The sequence below is a fragment of the Stenella coeruleoalba genome, assembly GCF_951394435.1.
Source record: "Stenella coeruleoalba genome assembly, chromosome: 13".
Taxonomy (NCBI): Eukaryota; Metazoa; Chordata; class Mammalia; order Artiodactyla; family Delphinidae; genus Stenella; species Stenella coeruleoalba.
The window spans coordinates 71,598,026-71,614,120 of record NC_137159.1 but is presented as its reverse complement, the minus strand read 5'-3'; the positions used below and the strand labels follow the sequence as shown (position 1 = coordinate 71,614,120).

At 48.2% G+C, this 16,095-nt stretch overlaps 2 protein-coding genes across 16 annotated transcripts in view; one reads left to right on the top strand and one right to left on the bottom strand.

The window, feature by feature from the left end:
• LOC307196299 (protein FAM228B) overlaps nucleotides 1-7,221 on the top strand; it is a 50,807-nt gene extending 43,586 nt beyond the window's left edge. For all 3 annotated transcript variants that reach the window (XR_013831103.1, XR_013831104.1, XR_013831105.1), the window contains exons 11-12: nucleotides 2,790-2,932; nucleotides 4,778-7,221. The gene's annotated coding sequence lies outside the window, so the exon portion shown is untranslated. The remainder of the gene's footprint in view (nucleotides 1-2,789; nucleotides 2,933-4,777) is intronic.
• Nucleotides 7,222-7,242: 21 nt separating this feature from the next.
• ITSN2 (intersectin 2) overlaps nucleotides 7,243-16,095 on the bottom strand; it is a 159,217-nt gene continuing 150,364 nt past the window's right edge. For 11 of the 13 annotated variants that reach the window (XM_079941152.1, XM_079941154.1, XM_079941151.1 and 8 more), the window contains 8 exons: nucleotides 15,293-15,391; nucleotides 13,507-13,674; nucleotides 12,888-13,103; nucleotides 12,183-12,304; nucleotides 11,376-11,458; nucleotides 8,668-8,751; nucleotides 8,051-8,224; nucleotides 7,243-7,535 (listed from right to left, as the gene is read on the bottom strand). In XM_079941152.1, coding sequence (XP_079797278.1) covers nucleotides 7,378-7,535; nucleotides 8,051-8,224; nucleotides 8,668-8,751; nucleotides 11,376-11,458; nucleotides 12,183-12,304; nucleotides 12,888-13,103; nucleotides 13,507-13,674; nucleotides 15,293-15,391 — 1,104 coding nt within the window. In that variant the 3' untranslated portion in view covers nucleotides 7,243-7,377. Of the gene's footprint in view, nucleotides 7,536-8,050; nucleotides 8,225-8,667; nucleotides 8,752-11,375; nucleotides 11,459-12,182; nucleotides 12,736-12,887; nucleotides 13,104-13,506; nucleotides 13,675-15,292; nucleotides 15,392-16,095 lie in introns of those variants that run through there. The other 2 variants (XM_079941149.1, XR_013831102.1) reach the window with 2 other exon arrangements.

Here is a 16,095-nt window from a genome sequence, read left to right as displayed (position 1 = left end):
AATATTATATCCCCCTGTCTTTTGCTCTTTCAATTGCCCATCCTACCGTTGTTCCTTTGAAGATAATTATTTTTTTTTCTGGATGCCTTTAAGATTTTCTTGTTGTCTTTGATTTTAGTAGTTTTCCATGATGTTTCTAGATGCGGATTTCTTTTTATTTATCCTACTCAGGATTCATGGGTCTTTTTGTATCTGTAAAGTGATATCTTTAGTCAGTTCTGGGAAGTTCTCATTCATTTTCTCTTTGATGGTTACCTCTGCCATATTCTCTACTTTCTTTCTGGTACTCCAGTTAAACATATTTTAGATTTTCTCATTGTACTCCCTGTCTCTTACCCTTTCTTGTGTATTTCCCATCCTTTTTGTTGCCCCATATTTGATACTAGGTATTTTTACTAATTATCTCTTCAATTGTGTCTAATAATATGTTGTTAAACCCACCCACTGAGTTCTTATTTTCAATTGTTTTATTTTTATAGTTCTAGCATTTTATTTGGTTCTTTTTCAGATGGGTTTTGGGGAAGGCTGTCTATATTCAGGGCCTGAGGGGACCTCTTTCAAGTGCCCTGGTTTGATCCCCCCTCCGCAGGGTGGGGTGGTGTTCAGAACAAGGTTGACTACTCACTTTCAAGGACAGCACCAGGCCTGGGAGGAAAGATCCACCAGAGGTACGCCGGGGGCATGGAGGAGTCAGTCCCTGCTACCTGATGTTGGCCAAAGCTCCCAGGGGACAAAGTAGCCAGAGATTGCCAGCTCATTCTGGAAGGGCTCTTTCTTCTCTGGAATTGTTTACACTGCTGTCCAAAGACTTTAAAGTATGAATTTTGTGGGGCCGGAAGGAGGTGAATTCTTTTTATTTTTCTCTAGTTTTTGCAGCAGGAGTGTCAGTCTGTGCAGACTTATAAATTCTACAAAAAAAAAATTATAAAAGAGAGAAAGAAAGAGAGGAAGAAAGAGAGAGAGAAAGAAAAAAAAGAAAAAGCCCTGTTGTGTTTTCTTGGTGTTTCCTTTTTATCCCCCATCCTGAGTTTTGCTGGAATGAACAACACTACTTTGTTTTCTTGTGATTTGGAAGTTTTATGTTCTATTTCTGGTTTCATGGTTTCTTTATCAGTTTTAACAAATATTTTTATTTAAATGTCAATAATTATATAACTCCCCATCCCCTAGCAAGACAAAGACTTTATATTGCTTTATTTCCTCATCTCCCTTCTCTGGCTCCTCGGCCTTTATAGACGGTCATAGCTCCTTAACTGGTATTCTGCGCTTGGGTCTGTCTCTTCTGATGGACTCTCTACCTTTCCATCTTTTTGAAGTGATCAACCCTCCCCAACAGAAAACCCTTCAGTAGCTTCCCATAACCCTTCCAATAATGTCCAGACTCAACATAGCACATAAGGTGCCCTCTGAATCCTGCCACCTTTTCTGGCTTCTTCTAAAAAATCCCCACTCCCTAAAGAAAAGAAATACACTAAAGCACAGAAATATCTGGGTCAAGTCAGCACTTGAGAGGATTATCACACGATGAAGTACCTCTACTCCCCCATTTGCCTCTTGCCTCTACAGCAAGCCCCTTGAGGGCAGGGGCTGCTAACTTATCTTGGTGCTCCCAGCACTTAGCTGGAACATTGTATGATGAGTAAATGCTCTGGGAACATTGATGAGTAAATGCTTAGCTGGAACATTGTATGATGAGTAAAGGAAGGAAGGCAGGAATGGAGGAATGAAGGAGGCGGTGATTTCTCTAGATAGGCCTGGGCTTCCCAGGGCAGGAGTGGAGACAGCCCTGGGAAACATTCTGAGAGGACACTCCTGGAGGTGCCTCAGGTGGCTGTTCAATAAAGTAAGAAAAGGACTTAAGAGCAAGGTGGCTATGTTAGAGACAGTTTGATTACAAAAAGCAGAGTCCTTGTCAAGTTAAAAAAAAAAAAGGCAAGGGGGCCTGGGTATGTTAGAAAGCATCAGTCTGTCATGGAAGCCACAGTCAGTGTCTCTGTCTGTGCAGGCTGCTATAACAGGATATGAGACTGGGTGGCTTATAAATGACAGAAATACATTTCTCTCAGTTGTGGAGGCAGGGAAGTCCAAGATCAAGGTGCCAGCAGATTCAGTGTCTGGTAAGGACCTGCTTTCTGGTTGACACTGTGGAAGGGGTGAGGGAACTCTCTTAGGCCTGTTTTATAAGGTCACTAATCCCATTTATGAGGTCTCTGCCCTCATGACCTAATCACTTCCCAAACGCCTCACCTCCTAATAACATCACATTGGGGGTTGTGTTTCAACATCTGAATTTTGGGGGGACACAAACATTCAGACCATAGCAGTCAGGAAGATAGCCAGGCCACTTGAGAGACCACGAGGCCAGTCCTTTCCTCTTTGGGACTGTGTGGCATTCGTCACAGCTTCTCTTTGTGAACTGCTTCCTTTCTCTTTCCCTGCTTTCTTGTGCATGTCCTGGAAAATGGATGCCCTGGTCCTGCCTTTCTGGTCTGAGCCCTCTAAAGCTGCCTGGAGCCCCTCTGTCCCAATTACAGCTCTAGGGCCTGAGGCTCTGGGTCAGGAGCCTCTGCCACAGCCTGAGAAGGTCACGTGACTTACTGCCTAAGAGTGGCAGCAGCAGAGGTGTGGGTGGGGCAGACTGATTGACGGCCACAAAGTGATGTTTTCTCAGTCTCTCTTTTTCATCAAGTGAGTATTGAGTTCCTTAACTTAATTTTCAGACAGTTATTGAATGGTACAATTCTGTTTATAACTGAATTAAGGTAAATTTTTTCTACTTTTCTTTGCAGTCCTGAAAAGCTTGTCTGTGCAGAAGAGAAATATCTGCCTGATAAAGAGAAAACGACTAGTGACCTAAGTCAGACTGTTTCTGAAAGGCAGTTTTATTCCTCGAAGCTTGGCCAGGAGTAAAAAGCATGAAAAGAAGAGTCTGGTGAGCAGAGATCTGGGGGGAACAGGGCTCGGATGGCAGAGTTGTGTAACATCCGACAGATAGCAAACAGAGTCCAGAATCCATTGACAAATCCCTTCCTCTCAGACAGACTCTGAGGGCAGAACAGGCAGTAGTAGCCAAAGAAGGGAGTGAGAAAGAGGAGGCAGAAGGAGGATTTATTTCATGCAGAAGAAGTGGTGGGGTCTCTTCTGGGCACCCTTTGGCAGGAGAGCCTTGGGTGAAGACGCTCAGAAAGGAGATTGTGGGACCCCGGACCCCACTTCTGGGGGACAGATTGTGCCCTTCATAAGGTGAGAGAAAACCTGGCCAGAGGGGATCTTCCCTCTAGGATATCCTCAGCTCTTTTTTTCTGAGTTTTTGCTCTCCTGCCATTTTCCTACCATTTACTGCTTATTACATCCAAACCAGACCAAAAATTTTGTTCTCCATAGTTTGGTCACAACAGGTGGGAATCTTTTGAAATGAAATTTATACTAAAAAAAAAATTAGGGCAAAATGATAGTTTATGTGAAGGGCCTTTACATGCAGGAAATTTCCATGCACAGATTTCCTACCCAGAGCTCACACCCTGGTTGGTACAGCTGGCAGCTCACGGTCTATTTCCCCTTCCATCCTCTCTCCCACAACCTGTACCCTGAAGCCTGAGGGTTGGGACGCTTCTAGGGAGGGCTTCGGGCACTTGGTAGGTAGCAGCTTCCTGCCGTTCTGAGCGAACCGTAGATTTTTGCATCTCTTCTTTCACTCACCAGCCTGGCTCCTTCCCTCCACCACACACAAAGCGCGAGGGGCTGTCCTTTTCTCTAGCTTAAAAACCTTGTTAGATAGGTATTTTGTGACCCAACTCCTACCCAATCCCGTTGTTCTCCTGTCTGTCCAGAGAGAAACGGATGCCTCTCATGTGGTAAGTTACCTCTGAGCGTATTTCTGTCTGAGAGCACGGGGAGCCAGCCCCTCAGTCAGGTTTGAACGTGACTGTGGTCAGCCAGGCCCTTACGGTAGGGCAGCCTAACTGTTGCTCCCAAGAGATCAAAAAGTGGAGCGTGGGTTACGTACACTGGAAGTTTATTTTTTGCTCCTGTACCGGAGCCGGTGGGTCAGCAGGTTGGCAGGCCGTCCCTCTTTCATGCAGTCTTTAGGGCACCTGGCTGTAGGAACATTTCTCATCTCCAGCACCTGGCTGCTAAGCTTGCCCCAGGAATTCATTCCTGTCAAACTGAAAAGGGAAGAGGTCATGGAGGACGTCTGGCCTGGGGGTGTAGGGGGGCCCCCAGGACCAAGTCACAAGGCGGCCCCTAACTGCAGGGGGCAGGGGGTGCTGGGAAGAGTAGTCCCTGCTGCTCAGAGCACAGTGGCAGGGAGAGCTGGCGTCTCATGGAGAGCTGGTCATCTCTGCCACACCACAGAAAGTTAGTGCTGTGTGGAGTCCAGAGACACGGGAAGCCCTGTCTGAGAGGTGCAGACCCCAGATAGAGTGAGGGTAAGGTGAGGGGAGGGCTGGCCGGGAAGCTGCCCGGAAGATGAGTGTCAGTTGGAATCAGCCGGGAAGTTCCTCCCTGTCTCGTGAGCCCCTCTTCCCCACCCTACACTCAGCTCTTCTGTCAATAGGTTTTAGGAACCAGACGGCACAGACCGAGATCCTGGGTAGGTGGGGAAGGCCAGCAGAGGCAGAGGTCACAGCCCGTGGAAAGAAGAGTGATGACACCAGAGGTCCTGGGCCCCCGGAACTGTGCCCCATAAGGGGCCATTTGTAACAAAGCTTTGCTGACCTTTACTTTGCAGTGTCTCTACAACAGTTAAAACGTTGCCAACATTTTTTCTCTCCAGAAATGGAAAAACAGAAGAAAGAAATAGAAGATCAGTTTGCTTTGCTCAATGCAGCTCAGCCTGACCAGACTTTCCCTAAATTGAGGAATATCCGAATAATAAGTTACTGTTTATTGAGCTCTCCTTGTGAATCGGGAACTGCGTGAGGTACTGTGTATTCATTTAAAAAATTTCCCAGCAAGGTAGTATTATCACCTTCCATTACACAAAGCTCAGAGGTTTGCTAACTCGCTCCAGGTCAGCTGCACGGTTTGAAAGTGGCGGTGTTCTCTATCCCACGTCCAGTCCCTCTGGTGCCAAAGCACATGGTCATTCACCAGGGTACTCGATCTCCTCGAAGCCACTCTGACTTTGTGATGTTAGACTGCTCAGAATTTGGGTCCCCTTTCAGAGCGTGGAGCTGTCCGGCGTGCCCGCCTGGGCACCCTGATCCTGAAGAGCACGGGAGGGGCTTGCTGGGCTCTCCTCCAGCCACTCAGTCTTTCCCCTGGAGGGGTAGGTAGTGTAAGGTAGTCCCTTCCTCGCCCTTCAGAAAATCAGGCTACCGTTTTTGTCAGGAGAGGATGTGACTTCTTAAGGAGCAGTGCCATGTTCCTCCATCAAAGGGGGTGACTGGAGTTGCTGGAAGTACTGCCATTAACTATCCTCTGTAACTTCATAGTTGTCTGACTCACCTCTTGCAGGCTCCTCTGTCCTGAGTCCCACAAGAATGCTAACATATCTAGACATGGAGACATGGCACTAGCCACAGTTCATCCCAGTGAGGAAGTCCCACAGTCCCAGGAAAGGATTATCCTATAGCTATGGTCACAGGTAACCCCAGGACTGGTTTTAAGCCTGCCTGACATCAGTAGCAGCTGTATGCTTTGAAAGTCAGCTGGTCAGAGGCAGACTTGTGAACATCAGCCCACACCTGCCTCCATAACCAACACAGCTCGAGTCTCAGAACCCTGTAGAAGACCAGCAGTTTGCTTTGCTCAGTGCGGCTGAGCCTGAGCAGCCAGACTTTCCCTAAATTGAGCAACATTCTTAATTGTCTGGGTTCAGATATTGAGCGTCTCTTCCTTTGACACTGGGGCGTATTCCTTTTAGGTCTGTGTTTTAGCCCATCAGTGCCCAGGATCAATACCTGGAATGATGGATTTTTTTTCCTTGAATATTCTGAATTGTTTTCCAGTTTTTCTTTGTCCAGTGATTATGTTTAGGCAGAAACAGGGGCTATGGTGTGGGGACATTTGAATCCTTCCTTATAGCTGCTAGAGAACACCTGCTCCCTGAGAAATCAGGGCTTCTGTAGCCTGTGTGATTCCTTCCAAAAGGCAGATCTTTTCCCAGTTGTACTCATTAACCCAGGGATTTAGTGTGTAAGAAAGACCTTATTTTTATCAGTGTTCAAGACAGAGTTCACATTTCAAAATCCAGAGGCTGAGTAAACAGCTCTGACAGGTGTGGATGTGTCTCTGACAGCATGGGGGCAGGGGGAGGGAGACAGGTGCTTCTGGAGCTGGAGGGGCTGAGGGACCTGCTGATGATTTTTAATACTCGTGCATTTTCTTCATGGCTAAGTTACCCCTGAGGGTTTACTCAGCTAGGCAAACAGAGGCACTCAAAAGGGAACGCTCTAGCTCCCACAGAGATCATCCATTCTAGCCATCAAAGAAACCAAGCCCCAGAAACAGTAGGTAAAGTGACCAGAGTCACAGAGCAAGTCAATGGCAGTCAAGACGAGGCTCTGGGGTCTCCTGACTGACTACTCCCCCGCCACATTCTGTCCTGATTCATTACAAGCAGCCCCTGAAATTACCTTTTAAAAGCCTTTCACATAGAAAGTAAATCAGTCAGGCTTTGAAGTTACATTCATAAACTTATATTTTTATTCTCTTTCTGTACATATTGGCAATGATAAAGCTTAAAGATGCATGTCCTATGACATATGCAAAAACAAGGAATTTACATAAATAATTTATACTTCAGAAAACTAACGTTGAAAAATATTTTCTGCATCATTAGAGTTCACAGTATTTAAAGTAAATCAAGCTTTCCCCTTTAGATTTCAAACTATATTGTCTCAGCAGAGAATGATAAAATCTAATCAGGAATAAAATGATCAAGTTTCTGTTTTTATTCAGTGCACAAGTGGACACTATTTCCGTAATCAGGCTGTTCCCACGCTGAGGCTGCATTTCTTCCCAGTCCTTCACCTCCTGAGTGGCTGTGACCCAGCGGAGGTCACGTGGTGTGAAATGGTTACAGCGTCACCCAAACCACCCACAGTGGACACATTCAACCAAGTGGTAACGTCTGGTGGTCTGATGCCTCATTTCCACATAATACTTTTTATAGCCCTGAAAATGGAAATCCTGGCATCTAAACACAGCCGAACATGTTAACACTAATACAAGGCACTGTGCTATGGGGTTTGGTTTATTTATAGGGAAGGTCATGTTTGCATAGATTGCTAGCGATTTAGTGTGCGATAAAATAGAGGCCCCAGCATGCGTGGCCTTGTGATGGATGAAGCGGCGCGACGCTCCGCCAGCTCAGGGGCAGCACCGGCTATCTTCTCCAGCCCCAGCCTAGTGGGCAGATCCCTAAGGCCCCTACAGGAGAGTTTTTTGCTCAAAAAGCTGCAGGTCAAAGCGCACCCAGACCTCCCCAGTGGGGACCTCATGCAGCAGCAGTCGGCGGGTTGTAGGGCCTTTGCTTTCCTGTTCTGTTCGAATTTTTGCCACTGGAACTTCAGTGCGACCCAGGAAATCTGGTGAATAGACAAGTGAGAGTCAAAAGTCTTCTTTAAAAAACTGTTAAAAAACTATCATCACAGAAGGAGTGTCTGAAACAGGATTCATAAAACTTTCAAATTCAAAACAAGTAACTTCTTTTGGTTAATGGCCGTTGGATACTGTGAATGGATGGATGCATGCAGAACAAGGGATTTGTGTGAGGGAAACTCAAACTGCTGGGAATCCAAGCCTCTTTGGTCAGGGAATGGCTCACCCATTCAGTAGGTGCCAGGAGCACAGCGTTTCCATTAGGTAAGCAGGGGTGACTGGGGTCAAAGACCTGAAACACACCTGAGGCCACCCCCCCCTTTCCCCTGAGAAGGTATCCCACCTGCAGCCACTGAGAGCTGCTGAGGACCATGGCCTGTGTCACTGCCCTTAGGTGTCTTGGGGTAAAAACAAGGCTGAGCACCCGGCTTCCAGACCCCAGATCCTAGAGTATGGGGGAAACTTCATATCCCCGCCCCCACCCCCCGGAGTTATACTTTACCATCTGGTGAAAACTGGTCTCTGTCAAACATGGTAAGACACAGCACATCCTGATAAAGATCCTTAATAAAGAACTGGCAGTTAAAATTCCACTTGGGATTTAGTGTGTCCTGAAGGGTTCTGGTGGTGTAGCTCTGGGAGCCCATGCTGATTTCACAGTATGGATTGCTCTTTCCTGAACAAAAACAAACCAGTATACATGTGGCATGTGACAAGAGGGCCTTCTTCGAGCAGAAGCAGGATCTACACAGATGTTTCTCTATAGACCATGGCCGCAGGGGTCACTGCCTGAGGGTCTGCATCTGCCTTGTGGTCTCTGTTCCCAGTGCTGACAGCATCATAAACCTGGGGAGGGACTGTGGGCGCGAATGCCAGGGCTGCTCCCCATGAGCATGTGTCAGTGCAGCTTGCTTCCTGCCTTCTCTACTCAGAAGCACTGAGGAAGGAGGCATCGGTATTTATTGGGAAACTAGAGTGATAATAATTTTGGTCCAATAACCATTTTAGTGGCACTGGAAATACTGACTTTTAAAAAGTGTCCCGTTATTCAATGTTCAGAAGAGTTATCAGCAAAGAGCAGGGTAGTTACCACACCAGTTGAATGAAAGAAGCATTTACCATTTGGTTTACAGGCTTTTAGTTCTGTAGCTTCAATGACATGCACCATCAGACGCCCGATGCCTGAAGACTTTTGAGAGCGAGCTACAAAAGAGGAAGAGTAGTGATGTTAATTTCTTCTCTGAGAATGCAGACAGCAGAGTGATGATGCTAAGCTGTAGATAGTCTTGTCTTTCTGACCAACCCCAGCACTCCCCAGCCTCACGTGCCACTGAACTGGGCCTGGCAGCATCTGGCTGCTCTGTGACTTTGCCCAGGCTGTGTCGCCTGCTAGGGTACCTCGCCACCATCTCTGCCCATCAGCATCCTACACATCCTTCAACATGCAGGTCCAGTCTCACCTCCTGGATCCCTTCCCTCCTCTGTGCATCCCACAGCCTGCTAGGTCTGAACTTCTGTGTCAGTCCATCCCCTCTGTCAGGAGGGGCCATGGCAGAGCACAGACTGTTTATTCATCCCTGTGTTAACCCCTCCACTGCCTAGCAAGTAGTAATAGGAATAACATCACCACACATTATATTCATTCAGCACTTAAAAGCAGCTAACATTTATTGGATACTTACTTTGTGTTAGGCATGTGATCGACTTTTACATAAGTTACAATACTTAAACTGCACATTTACAGCGTAGCTCTTTATAACTGCATTGTCAAATATGAGAAAACTGAGTCTTAGAAATGACTATAACGTGCTTATGTCACAGAGCTTCTAAAACGGCAAGGTCAAAAACACATCAGATACCAAAGTCCACTTTCTTTTTTTAGAATTTATTTTTAATTATTATTTTTTTTGGCTGTGCTGCGTGGCATGTGGGATCTTAGTTCCCCAACCAGGGATTGAACCCGTGCCCCCTGCAGTGCAAGTGGACTGGACCACCAGGGAAGTCCTCAAAGTCTACTTTCTTAACCACTCACCATAATTCCAATTACATGTAAACACTTTAGCTTATAAACTTTTATTTAAGACCTTATTTTAGGAGGTACTCAGAAACACTTTTTTTTTTTTTTTTTTTTTTTCAGAAACACTTTTAATATGGAGAGAAATGAGTTAGTGAACTCAGATTATCTTGGTAACTATAAAGTTAAGCAGGGTTTGCCCTTAGGGGTTTAAAAACTAACAAAAGCTGCTTGGTGAGCTACTGACTTTTCAAAGCTCAGGGCAAGTAGAACCTTCTCTGTGAGAAGTGGCCCACCCCTCCTATGTGCCCACCCGCCCAGCAGGCACTGGCATTCAGTTCCCCTTGAAGGCAGGGCTGGGCCATATTCATTTTGTAGGCCCAGTTAAGCCTAGCACAGGGCCTGGCACAGAGTTAAGTAATAAAGGTCTAAAGAATGGAACACGTGGAAAGTGCATAACAATATGTACAGATAATGGTGTAAAGAAAAACTTCGATTTATCTTCGACCAATTAAGAGATCATTATATGCTTTCTGAAAAGATGCAATCATTGATTTTTCAATAACATGCCTTTAAAGTACCATTAAAATAAGATTCAATTAGCAAAAGCCAATTTACGTATACCTTTCAGGAGTATATAACAAAATAAGGGAAACCTGAATAAAAAAACATAAAGAGCTGCAACTCCAGCAGCCAGGAACCTAAGTGGGAGGACTTAGGGAGGGGCCTTGTGCCAGAGCCTGGTGGGAGACTGGAGGGTCTTAATAGGGCTGTGCCACCAGGAGAGGACAGGGCTATGCAAATGGGGAAGAGAACCACGGAGAGAATCTATGCGGGACTCTGCAACTGTCTAGAGATGCAGGGGGATGGGGATGGTCAGAGAGCACATTTCCAGTGTGCGCCCAAGGACAATACTACCGGCCACTGAGATTATCGGGAGGAGCTACTTCTGGAAGGAGGTTAATCCAACAGGAGTGGTGGTGCAGGTGTTTCTGGAGAGCAGGGGCTGCAGGGACAGCAGGCCAGCCGTGACCACTGAAGCTGGGGTGACACGAGGGAGGGAGGCTCAGAACTCTTGGGGTAGGGTGGGAGGAAGCAGAGCTAGGAAGGAGATGATGAAAGAAGATCTGATGGTACAAGGACCCTCAGGGGTGTCATGAGGTCCGGGGGAGGGAGGGGCCTCAATTTCCTGCTATTGGGGAAAGCGAGCCAAGTTGTTGGGGGTGGTCACTGACGTCGTGTGAGCAAGCCATTCGCACAGATTGATGGGACAGCAAGCGGAGTGAAAGGCTCTGAGTGTAGGGTCCCGAACCCAGTGCTGGGAGGAGGCTGGCTGGACCTGGAGGAGGGGTGGGGTAGAGGCTGGGTGGGGGAGGAGCAGAGGGGAAACGGGCTGTAGAAGTGAAGTTTGATGGAGCAAAATGGACCAAGCAGAGGCAGGGCTGGTTATGCAAAGGACAGACCCCTCTTCCTGGAAACAAGAGTGAAGAGTGTGTGTGGGGAGGAGGGACAGAGACCTTGCCACAGAGAGAAGGGAGGTCCCAGGGCTCGCACTGGATGACCCCCGTCTATGTAGGGGACAGTGGGGGGGGGCTCAGGGAGGCCCCCAGGAGGTTTGAAACGGCTGTGGGAGGCCGAGCGGGCTCTGCCGAGCTCGCCCGCGGCAAGTCTGGTCTTTCAGGCTGTCCATGTTTATCCCCTCACTGCAGGAGCAGCAGCCTGTGCCCTGAAGCTGGGACCCCGCCCAGTGCCCAGGGTCCCCTGGTGGCTGGTTCCAACCCTCTCAGGCACCGCCCCCCCCCCCCCCCACTACCTTGATAAGCCTTCTCCCGTTTCTTCTTTTCGGTGTCGATGTACTGCTCAGATGCCGCCTTGATCTTCTGGACCCAGGCCGTCCTGGAGGAGAAGCAGAGTGCCATCGGGCAGACTTCGCACACGGCTCACAGGTCCACCAGGAGCCCCAGAGCTCTGTGCTTGCTAACCTTGGCTTTGAGAAGTTCCCAATCATAGACTTCACAGTAATTCAACTGAAGGACTTGTTTGCTAATTGAGGATCAAGCTGAGAATTTCTAGAAAGTTCTTGACGGCACCAAGCACTTGTCAGGTGCTGGGCGCACAGAGGTGGAAGATGCAATGGCAGCTCAGCACGACAAATGACAGGTTCTATTGCAGAGAGCTGTGCACGCAGCGGAGGAGGAGCTACACCCAGAGGACAGGACGCGTAGCTGGCCAGGCAGGGAGGGAAGAAGGCACCCATGCAGAGGGCAGTGGGGGAGGGCAGACAATCCGGCGGGAGTGCAGGGATGGGACTGAGACCCAGAGGCACGGGACAGCCTCAGAGAGCAGGCGAAGGAGCACAGACTGTCCCTGAGGGATTGCAGTAGGAAGTGAGGTGTTGGCTCTCCCACTTCGGAAGATCCCGAGGAGAGGCTGGAAGCAGGAAAGTGTGTTAGAGGCGTTTGCGGTAACCTGGCACGTCTAAACCAAGGCCTGCCAGTGGGACTGTGGTGGAGGAGGAATTAGTAGGGCGTGAGCACGGGCTGGAGGCGGGTTTATGGCGGAGGGAGAGGTCAGGCTTTCTCCTAGGCCTCAAGGCAGGTCACACGTGGTCAGGACTGACCTCTCATTAATGTTGTCTGTTCGGAGGGTGTAGACCCGGTCAATGTGAGAAATGTGGAAGACAGGCTCATCGCTGGAAGGGTCTGTGGGCAGTTTCACCAAGGCTTCATTCAGGAAAATGGGCTGAAAGAATTAGGGCCAAAACACAGGCTGTGAAATGGGTCAGAACACTCCACCCTCCTACGTCCAGAATTGTCTGTTCTGAAGAGCCTTGTTGAGAAGTAGAGGGGTCTAGCTTCCAGAGTCCTTTACTTAGGAGAAAAGAAACTGCCTCTGTGTCATGAAAGTAAATATCTAGGGTAGATCAGATGTTACTAAAGTGCGGACAGGAGCACCGAGTGTCTTTGACAGCTCACGTGACAGGGTCTCTCCTCCAGGCACTGACACTTGACCCTTCCCGTCAGCCTTGGTTTTACGGAGAGACCCGATGCTGAATGTGGACGGAGGTGGGATCACACATCGTGTTTGCTGCGAAGGAAGCTGGAATCCATAGCTGGAATCCAGCTGGTTGCTGTCAGAGGGCAGTGAAGGCCCAGCCACACTAGGCTTCTTCCCTGGGAAGTGACAAAGGAAGCGTGAGCCGTCTGGAGGCAGGTGGAGAGAGTCCCATGAGGACAGGAAAGGCTCAGGCTGGGAAGGAGGTCCTTAAAGTAAAGGAAACACCTCGTTGTGCTCTTGATGCTACTGCCAGGAATGTGACACTTACCATTTTATACATTTTGAATTGAGCGTTGGACTTAGAGCTGAAAAGTTTCTCGGAGCCCGAGGAAACAGCAAACTGCTTGACCATGTAGGTGAGAAGCAGGAAGTCATTGAAGAGGAACCCGTGCAGCTCCTTGTTGCTCTTGGTCTTGTACAGCTTTCCGCTGTGCAGGAGCTTGCGGGGTCCCAGGCAGTTGGTGAGGGAGTTGAAAACAAGTTGCTTAAAGAGAAAGAAACTGTCACTTTGTAACTCCCAGCACCCCTGGCGAGGCCAGCGCCCTGGACCTGAGGGAGGTGCGGTAGACCTTCCAGGTGGGAGTGTGGCTGTAATCATTCACTTTTGCACAGAAGATCCTTACATTTATTTCTCTTCAAAGTTCAAACTGGCATAGTGAAAATAATTACTTACAAAACCACAGAATACTGATTCTCCCGGCTGAATTCAAAGAACTCAAAACATCTCTCTTTATGAGAAAGGAAGATGACAACCCAAGAATGGGCAGGAGGGTGAGTCTGCATGGGCTGAGCTGAGGCACACACTGTCTACACTAGGGGAAGGCACGAACCTGGCTCCCCACCCAGAGCCTGCCTGGCGGCACCCAGCTCAGCCCCACAGGCCTCACCTCCGCGAGACCTTCACACTGCACGTGAGTCTGGATCCACTCCAGTCGGTCTGAATTTTCCTTCTCCCGAACTCCTTCATTAACTTGCGAGCAGAGCTCCTCTGCCCGCTCGAGGGCCAGCTTCAGAGAGGAGTGGTCTACGTGATTTTCTGGGGTGTTCTCCAGAATCTGGAAGAGAGGGGGCTGTGTCATGTGGGATGTCTTACGTCTTCCACCTGCCCTGCCATCCGGGTGCTGGGCGCTGGAAATACAATAGTGGGCAAGACAGTCATTTACCCTTGAGAGGCTCAGGGCCCCCGAGTACTCGGGGAGACAGGTGACTCAGTGACAAGAGGGTGGGCCAAGCGCTACATGGACCAAGTGCCCTGTGGGTCTCTGGTGGCCCTCTAGCTGGGTCTGGGGATAGGCTGTATGTGTAAGGGTGCGTCCCTACTTCCCCCAGTAACAAGCCATGTGCCTTTAGGGTGAACCCTCCAGTATAAACTGCCTGCGCCTTTGGTAAGTATGTTAACTTGCTGAATAGCAACATTTCATTATATTTTGGGGGTCACTGATCCTTCTGAGAAATCTGCTGAAAGCAATGAATCCCCTGCCACGGAAAAAACACAATAAAACCATGTTGTCAGCATGTAGGAAAATGCTACATACTTCACGCTAATGTTCCAAAGGTAAAGGGATAGAGAATGCAAATTTGCGTGGTCCCTCTGGAAATTAGCGGGCCCATCAGTAGGCGACTCCTGTGCTTCATTTATAGTTCCAAGATATGAAAAAGCTCTGGAAGCCTAAAGCTGTTTTCATTACTCATTTAGTGGCAAAACTTGACCTAAACTGAAGAGATGAACTTTTTATGTCTACTTATAGTGATTATTCATGAATTTCTCTGTAGGACTATTAATGTGTTGCTTATCGGTGCTGCCCAGGCTTGTTGGGGTGTCATGTAATATACAGCATTTGAATTACATTCTGAATTCTGAAACACATCTGGCCCCAAATATTTCAGGTAAGGGACTGTGGATTAATGTATATTAACGGGTCCATTTGGTATCAGAACTGTGACATTAATTCTGTAACATAAGGTCTATATTGAGTTAACATGGCTTACAAACCAGAGATCAAGGCATAATAAAAGCAACAGTCTTATATTATTTCTACTGTTTTTCTTTGTAAGATGATTAAAATTACCTCAATGATTACCTGTGGAATAATCCTTTGAAAGTCTGCCTTCTCCTTAGAAGGCGTATCAGCTCGAGAGGCCAACATTGTTTGTGTCAAAAAGATGAATGGAATTTTAGAGGGACTGTGTAGTCAGCCAGCTGAGGTAGGATACAGCCAGGGGACGATGATGAGCTGTCTAGGACACTGAGTTGGAGACTGCTGGGACGTCTAGGTTACACATTCAGTTGGTAGATGAATTCAGATCTCAGCAGGAAGACTGGACCCCAAGGTCATACTAACTGTGGACTCTTTCCACAGCTGGAGACCTAGAGGGCGTTGCCCTGCCTAGACAAAATACACTCATGACCCCGAGAGGCCAGGGAGCTTCCTGGGAAGGGGGAGGACAGGTAACCCAAATGACCATGGATACCTCTTTTATTTGCCCACTTCAAGGATTTATCCTTTCAGACTGCATGTGTGTCCATGGGCGTGTGCGCGCGCACACACACACGGTGCCTGGTCCACCAGACAGTATAGTCGGACCACGTGGTGGGTGGCTGGTGTATCTGGAGGCTCCCTATCAGCCTCTGTGAACCTCAAAGGGTCCTGCTTCTCCCAGCTGGGCACTTACACTTCTGATGAGGAGGGGGTAGCGGGTGATCCTCTGCATGGGCTTCAGCAGGAAGCTGGAAAGGGGCATTCCTTTACATCGAGGGTCAGATGCCAGCCTCTGCAAAATAATTGAGAGGCTTGTGAGGAAATCATAGCCTGAGGAAAACAAAGAAACATTGGCTATTCTCCTGACTTTGACCACCTTTTAGATTTCTAACTTCTTTTAAAAACTCAGGATCCAAAATGATACGTATCAGGTTAACAGCAGGAATATCCCACTTCATGCGCCAAAGCCAGTGGATGCTTTCAGTTCTTTCTTAGGTGCGTCTGACAGCCTGTGCGATCCCTCCCTCCCATTCCTTCCGGAACCAGACTGTCTTCCCAGCCCACTGACCCTCTCAGTCTTCCTCACTCCTTTCCTCTCCTCTTCCCAAGATCCCACACGACTGAGCCCCACAGTGTGACCAGACCAGCTGTGGAGCTCTACACTTGCCAAATTACTCTCCATCTCACCTGGATGTCCCAAAGGCACCTCAATACCTCAGCATACCCGCAAGTGAAGTCCTCGTCTTCCCTCATAAAAGCATCCTCTTCTACCCCTATTCCTATCAGAGTTGGTAGCACCATTCTTCACCCACTCACCTTCCCCCGCACATACCTAGGAGTTACCACTGATGCCAGTCTGTCTTCTAAGTAGCTCTTGATCTCCCCCATCTCTGCCTGCTCATCACCCTGCTTCATTCATAACAATACATTTACTGAGCACCTGCTATGAGCCAGGCTCACAATGTCCTTTCTGCTCTTCCTTCACTTGGCTAATTC